Source organism: Amblyomma mixtum, chromosome 3 (assembly GCF_055824585.1).
Source record: "Amblyomma mixtum isolate Tamu chromosome 3, ASM5582458v1, whole genome shotgun sequence".
NCBI lineage: Eukaryota > Metazoa > Arthropoda > Arachnida > Ixodida > Ixodidae > Amblyomma > Amblyomma mixtum.
In genome coordinates, this window is record NC_143014.1 from 20,179,428 (window position 1) to 20,187,369 (window position 7,942).

The following is a 7,942-nucleotide window of genomic DNA, read 5'->3' on the forward strand; positions in this document are numbered from 1 at the left end:
TCCTCGAATGCCTGCAAAGGTAGACAAACAACATTATTTTGGCCGTCAATTGAAGTATGTGCGTTGCGTTCTCTGTACAGTTGCTGTGTAGCATGATAATGCCGTAGGACAAGCACAGATCCTGTGATAAAGCATAACTACTCTAAAACCAGCTTGTCATGCAGTTCATACTCAAGGGATTGAGTACTGTATGCTCTGCAAGCATGTATTTATGTGGCACCTAGCTTTTAGGTGTAGTGCTTTTGTGGCTAATGTACCCTGATAAGCAAATTTTGTCCCTGTGCATTTATTCAGCAAAAGAGATGGGAATGTTTCAAATTATGTTAAGCATTCATGTGATAAAGAAGCATTCCAGTCAAGAACTGCTGTGCCATGGCGAAATGTGTTTTGATTTGTGCATTCTGTCTTCCTACTCGCATGAGGTTTTCAATGTACATGTTCGTGATTTGTATGCATGTATGCATGCACATCATCCTGCTATGTACGGGTGGTAAATCATCATTTCCAAAGGACTTGCCTCTAGGCCCGGCCGGCACAATTAGTTGCCTAGTTGCAGGCTGGCGCTGCTCTTGGTCAACAGAAGGAGGTGCTGAGGGAGGACGCTGTTGCTGAAGTGGCCCTGATGCGACGTGGTTCTGGTACTGCTGGCCGCCATCCATTTGGTCAGCATGGTCCCGGTCAACATCGCTGGTTGCTGGAGACGGCTCCAATCCATGCTCCTGATCTTGCGTACTCATAAGCAGCTGGGCAGCCGGAGATTCTGTTTATAATGGATGAGAACAGTAGAAGGCAGAATTGTACAAGCGGGGTTGGTTGCCAAATTGCGCTGCTGTTTGTCCCAGTTGGCGTTCATATTGTGCTTTTGGCTATGTGGCTGTTTTTGGGTTCAGTCTTTTGTCGCGCCCATGTAAAAAAGATATTTTGCATTTGGCTGTGTTGCTGTTTTTTGGTTCAGTCTCTTGTTGTGCCTATGTAAAAAAAATACAAAAAGTCAATATAACTTGTGATGTAATAAATGCTTTGAATGATTGCTTTACATCCTTTGTCTGCTTTATGCCAGTGTTCGATGCTTCTGCGGAGAGGCTGTTTTCTTGTTGAAGCGCAGTTAGCTGCCTTGCATGACATAAATCCTCTGAACAGCCTGCGCCTTCCTGAACCAAAAAACGCAAGTTACTCAGCGAGTTTCGTCTCACTCATTCGGTGCTTTTATAGCAACAAATTCAATTTATGCAATAGAATCTTAGTATTGCTTGCTATAAATGAAATTCGACGATCTGGCATACAACACAAGTTCAAAATGAATTCTAGGTAAGCGTGACAAATGTAAAGCACATTGCTGGCAAGCCGACCTTCCCACTGACGTCTGAACTCGCACCCTTGTCACTCATCAAACGCTGCCGTAGAAGGAGTGTTCAGCTAGGTCTCTCTCACTAAAATGGGCCTGAGAAATTGTGTAAGTAGAGTTTACAAGCGCTCCTTCAAGTGAAGTTTGGCCTGGCAGGAATGGTGGCAGTTACAAGAATATTAAACCGGCGAAGAATTTTTTTCCCTTTCAGCCCTTCACATTTTGTACGGGCCAAGCAGTTCCACTTCAAAATCAGCTCATGATGTCCGAGATCCTACTCTAGCCTGCTTTTTTCTGTCTCTTGTGCTGGATTTTGTCAACTCTAGGTACAAGTCACGTAAACAGATTCACCTGTGACTAGGCGCGGCAAAAAAAATCTCAGCATACTTGCACTTGCATGCAACTAACTGTCATCGCCGCTGCCACTTAATTCAGTATGGCAAGCGCGCACACGCAGCAGTCTCGTATACAGCTCTGTGCACAGTCATGCGAACTCCCCCTCCCCACTACGAGAGGCTCAGAGAAAAATGAAACAAGCTAGAACACAGACAACGACATCGAAAATCGAGTGTTTCACCTGAGCACACACGCGCAACTAGTAGAAAGCCCAGTACACAAGCTTACTGGCCGTGCATGCGGCTTTACAGCTATCCAATCGAAATGGAAACACGAGAATGTGAACCTAGGCGCAGGCATGACAAAAACTTACCATCTCTCTCACCGGTTATCCCAATCTGCGAAGCTGACGCTGCCGCGGAGCAGTCGCCAGCAGCTTCTTCCTCCAAGTGACCCTGTCGTAGCTCCTGTGTTGTCCTGCTTGGCCTTGCGTGGTCATGAGCCATTCCGGGCCTTTTCCTGCGCACTGCGCAGCCTGTACTCCTTGGTGTAATCCTTGGCTCATATTGGACAGCCCGCGCGTAGTCGGAGAGATCTTGAAGTATTTGGTCTTTTTCAGTATATTGTTCTTCCGTCCCCGATCTGCATAGGCAAAAAAAAAATGCACGTGACATAAACATGCGCGCAAGAGCGCAATATGTGCAGAGCGAACAAACAAACAAACACACTCACTTTTTCAGATTTTTCGCGTTTTGCCGCCTCCAGTAGCCGATCAGAAGATCAACACGGTCTTTTATGCCGCGAAGCGTCAGCTCCCGGCACACCGCACGGTTAACGTTGGCGAGAACGTGTATCCACTTCAAGTCGTCCCCAAATGGCCTGGTAGCTGCTACTTCGCGCAGAAGGCAGAGATCTTCTTGTGTGTTAAAACATCTGCGCGGCTTTTTAGATGATTGGAGGCGTGCTTGAGCCGCATCCGTGCAAGGTGAAACCGACCCGCCAACATTCGCACTAGTGGGGGGCGCCATGTTAGTCTTTCACGACGCTCGCTCGCTGGGCGCTTTCCGCTGGAATCACCAGGCGAGCGGGCGAGCGCGCAGCGCCGCAAACCCGCTGGCCGCGTCAGCGTTCTGCGCATGCGCAGTGGCGCCCCCCTTCGTTCGCTCCGCTCCGCTGGCCGCTGGACCGCTCTGCTAAAAGTCTCTATTGTGGCTGTCTTATATGCGTCTAGGGTCAACTTTTTTGACAAACGCCACCTTTGCACAAACTGCACATCTCTTGGATTATGCGGCAGACAGAAGGTGTGCGGATTATGTGGAACAACTTTAGGTCCTCAGCATATATATCGGGGTATCTGAGAGGGAAGCAATAACTTCGGTGTCGTGGTCTAGCACCCAGTACATCGAAAGCATAGTGTTTGTATGCAGTACCACAAAAAACAGACCGAAATAAAAAACTCCGAGGCGATCCTCGGTCGATCGTTTGAATAGGATAGCAACCAATCGTTCGTTATACCCGAGGTTGACACTCGGAAGATTGTTATATCCAAGGTATACACATAAACATTCGTTATATTCGAAGTTGCGTGCTCAGGTTCGGTATATCTGAGGTTATCATTCTAAATGTTAGTCATATACGATGAGACCGTAACACACGAAAGCTCGTTATATATTAGATATTGGTCAAATGTTTAATACTAGATATTATGCGAAGTTCGTTTATAGCCCGGTGGGCAGGTGGGCCACCTGCCAGTGCTTACCGACAGGCACCGGACGCATTACAAAAAATACTAGCAACGTTTTCGCTTGAATCGCGAAAATGGGAGACAGCAAGCTTCTCTCCCTGAATTTATTCCTCCACCCACGGCTATTCCATGCCCTAAGAAGACGCACGCTCTTCGGCAGAGCGACCTTCCTGTGACTGGCGCTGTAAAATTTAGGTATTTTCCGTCACACTGCCGTCTAATCACACAATCGGTATAGAGGCGCTACCGTGTTATCTATAATAATACAGCGCAAAAGATGACGGACCAGAGAAAGAATAACACAATCTCATTTCTCTCTGCCACTATGCCACGACACTTCGAACACTGCCTCACACAGTCCGACTCAGCGATCCAGTCGCCTGCCTACCTTTCCCCTCACCCCCACCGTGGCCCATCTGGCTCGCCTCCCAGGGTCTGCAATTGCAACGCGCCTTCGTCCCCTAGGCCCATGACCTATTAAACGCCTAACATAAAGGCTGTTTTCATAAAAGTGTTACACCACCACGATACAACCTTTCTCTCTGGTCCGTCGTGTTCAGCACTGTTTTATCATGAATTCATACCAACTAGCCCCGCTCAACGTTTTGTATGCCTGTTATGTTGGGCTAAGATAGTGAGTTGTGTTGCGTTGGGTTTAATGGCGCATAAGCGGCTGAGGCTACCATGCGCCAAGCACGAGGTATAGGGCTAAGAGAGTGATTAGGCGCGGCTTGTCAATCAGCCTTCACAGACGCGACACCCTTCTCTGTATAACCGATGCGGCTCCAGTTTCACAAACAACTGCTTCTTTCATTAGCTTGCACCTCGCAACAGAAGAACACTGGTGGTTCCCAAGAACAATAGTCTGTTCTTGAATCGTACTCGGTTCCAGCTCGGCAGTGCTCCGATTATACGAAGCGCGGCAGCTTAGAAGCGCGCTCATGGCAACGGTGCTCCACCAAATAGCCCTGTGCGTAGATTGGCACATCAATGTAGCCGCGGTAACTTAAACCTGAGTCACATCTCATCATCCAAGTACACATTGCCATTAACGCTGCACTGAATAACGAAAAAACATCATTCATAGCGCTCACAGCCAAGCGTGCTTTAAGGGCATGCTCTTTGGAGATTCGCGAAACGCATGTAGCTCCATTTTAGCTGAAACGGAGTATGCAACTCCACTTATGTATCCTGCTTTGAATGAATTTCTAGAACAGAAACACGAGGACAAAGGAAACGAAGTGGATAGGACACAGCGCTACCAATTTACTAATTAGCCTGCAAGAATGTTCTCGCCTGCTTTGATGCGCACTGCGATGCATAGCTGCTGCGTTAGCGGGGGCAGTCGATACACATAACGCGGGACTCCCTGCAGTACTTCATTATAGATGATCGCAGTAAGTAATGCAGTAAAACAGTAACCACACGAATTATAATACAATCAACCCAGCCGACATGCATGTGTGCCGTCTAACAATGTCCGCGGCGACAAAAGCACGAGACTTATTACCTTAGCCATTTTACCGCTTCCATCTTTACGCAAAAACAGCAAGCTTTCCGCTTCTTTTTCTTTCTCTCCTGTCTTTATGAAGGGTCCCGCAAAAACAGCCTGACGATTTCCAAAGGTATGTATTAGACAATTATTTCGCCAAGTATCTTCATATGCTGTCGATTTATGTACAGGGGATGTTTCTAGTTTCCAGTAATTCCCAAGGTCTCAGGAAGCTGTCAGCTGTTGCCATTTTTGCTGGGATCTCCACTGGCAGTTTTACCGTACATATGTTAGCTGCACAAGGGCTATGCCGTGGTGGGAGAGGACTCCGGATTAATTTGCACTAAAATCCCACAGCCGCCTTTGCTGCCGCAGCGGGACGCCAAATGCCATCTCTGATAACCGGCAGCAAGCCTGGGAGGACTGAAGGGGCGCGCAGTGCGTGGCAACATTTCTCAAAGAACGCCCACCGGTCCAATGCGTCGCAGCTAAATGGGACGAAGCCCAGCAGCCTGTCATATGTAATTTTTCTCAACACTTCCGTTTAAGAGGCAGCTATTCTCATATGAACGCAAACGTTGTCGGCGGCGAATTCAAGAAAGCAGGCGTCACAGCACATTTTCTTCTCTTATTGGGCACTGACACCAGCAGGAATAACGGCGACTGCGTCCTTGCTTTCTTCGCGTGATGGAGCGGGCCTGCGTAGATAGGAAGAGCCTCTCACAGCACATGTCCGTTCATCCGACTGAGGCTCTCACAAAAGCAGCGCCCCTTTGATGCGAACGCTAGCGCCGCTCTTTTCTAGGGAGATTTATGCGGTCGAGCCCAAACAGCATACGCGAACAGCAGAACTCACCCAGAAAAAGAACACAGGAAAAAAAGTTGACATCTCGCGCACCGCACGAGCTGCAAAGATAAAAAAAATGTCCGTTTCTCCTTCACTGACCTAGGGGAGTGAAACTTGGACAGGATGCACAGCAGTCTCTTTAACCGATCGAGAGGAACAAAAGCCCTGTGACAAGGGAAGCAGAGCGCACGCGGAATCGACGCGGCTTGATCGTGGTGCCGCGGAGACGATATTTGCATACGCCGACCCCTCGTCCTTCGGAAGCCGGCACAAGTGTAGCCTCCTGGAACGCGGGGAGTGATTCGGTCGGCCTTGGGCATTATCGCTTTCCGCTGCTTCCTCGGTGCGCCTCCCTTCTCACCGCGGATCATGAGCTCGACGCGATTCCGCCGTCTCGCAAGGCGCCCACGCACAAAGGTTTCTATGCGAGGCTCTCTTTTTCCTCAAAAGAAAGTCATAAATTTCAGTGCATAGATTAGAGCCTCTTCTGAGCGCAGTCATCGGCCAGCATTTGTTATCTTCCGAGATTTCCTTCGCATGCATACACAAACACCCCGGCGCTTTCCCAGGCTGCGTGCATTTTCTGCTGGCCAAGAAAAAATATTTACAAACGACACGAATGTCAAACTTCAAATGCGTCAAGTGCGACCTCACAGCTGAGTGTCAAATGAATAAGTGCCAAATGAGTGTCAAGTGAATGTCAAATGCGACTTCACAGCTGAGTGAAACGTCAGCGGCTGAAACTGAAAAGGTGGTGAAGGATGCGGGCGTTTTCCGTTCGCGATGCTTTCTTCACGCTCATTCACCACGCATTCGATGCAAAACTCGCAAGTCACCTTTGTTTCCTATGGTTCGACACAGACGTAATAATTAACTCTTCCTAACAAGGACATATACGAACAGGCGCAAGAAAGATTGCAGATGTGCATAGAACAACCACCGTAGCTACAGTTTGTCGCCCTTAACCTGCTGCAAGACGTGTTTCTGTTTGCGAAATGTTACCAAGCAATACGTTCCTCAGAAAACTGACACGTCATCTGTATTGCAGTACTGTACAGCATTTAAACCTAAACTTTTCAACGATCCTTAATCAATCCAGTTGATATGCACACGATAGACCTTTCCCAAGTCGTTTAAAACGTTCTCAAAATCATTCACGTGTTACCACATCCTGGTTTGCTAATACAACTTAACAGCAACCATTGGATGTGGTAATTAAGGTTTTTGAGAGCTGATGATTACATTACGACAGCCTACCTTCTGCATACGAACGCCTGGTAGAGTCTCCTTGCAAATTTCTGAGATAAATGTCGTCCTTTCCTGGGAACAATTAAGCATGTTGGTTTTCCCGCCGATATAGTGCCTCACACAAGAAAACAACGCGTCAGCAAGCGCAAGACAACCGCTGAACGAAGGGCGTTTGATGCGGAAGGTCAAGATTTATTGTAATTTCTTTCAAGGATCGTCTTTTGTGACCCGGAACATTTGGTAATGAGGCGAAGACAGAGTAAGCGATGGTCCCTTACCGCAACGTAGTGTATTCAAATGAAAGTCAGGTATGTAGCTGAGGGCGGGTGAGATGAGAGTGAGAGAGACGTCTGGGTTAACTGGAGATATACACCGCAGTGGACAGGCAGCAATATTGGAAACTGAGTTTGGCAGCGTTTGACGCGAGAACTCAATCCAGTGAGGCTAACCTCTCGTCGAGGAACTAGCGGCTATGGTATGTCATAGGGCTTCGTCAGGTTACGAGGACCGAAAAAACATATATACTGCTAAGGAGAACGGGGGGGGGGGGGGAGGTACTATGGTATTGTTAGGAGTATATAGGCGATTCCAGACGAGTAAGGACATAGCTGCAACGCAGAGGCATTCTATAGCATTAACGAAGGGTTGGCTTTTCTGAACTGAGCTCAATAAGAGGAGATGCAGTGATGGCGTAGATGTGAGCATCCGCCTCGCGGGCAAGAAGACTGGGATTCGAATCACGTTGGCGCGCAATTCTCCACAGGTTAAAAAAAAAACTTAGCGTGCCGATAGAATTGCATACCAGGCATGGGGTGCGGGACCAGAACAAACAACGCACCCCCTCACCAGAACACATTTTGGACACCCTGGAATAGTACTTCGCCACAACTTCCTATATGAATAAACCAACTACACCTCGGCCCTCAGGCC

The 7,942-nt window shown here is 48.1% G+C and overlaps 1 protein-coding gene across 1 annotated transcript; it reads right to left on the reverse strand.

The window, feature by feature from the left end:
* Positions 1-323: 323 nt before the first annotated feature.
* LOC149349393 (uncharacterized) lies at positions 324-3,001 on the reverse strand. Its single transcript, XM_089578294.1, has 3 exons — positions 2,414-3,001; positions 2,055-2,323; positions 324-760 (listed from the first exon to the last, which is right to left on the reverse strand). Exons 1-3 carry the CDS (start codon positions 2,707-2,709, stop codon positions 324-326), a joined length of 1,002 nt encoding a protein of 333 aa, XP_089434420.1. The 5' UTR covers positions 2,710-3,001.
* Positions 3,002-7,942: the final 4,941 nt, after the last annotated feature.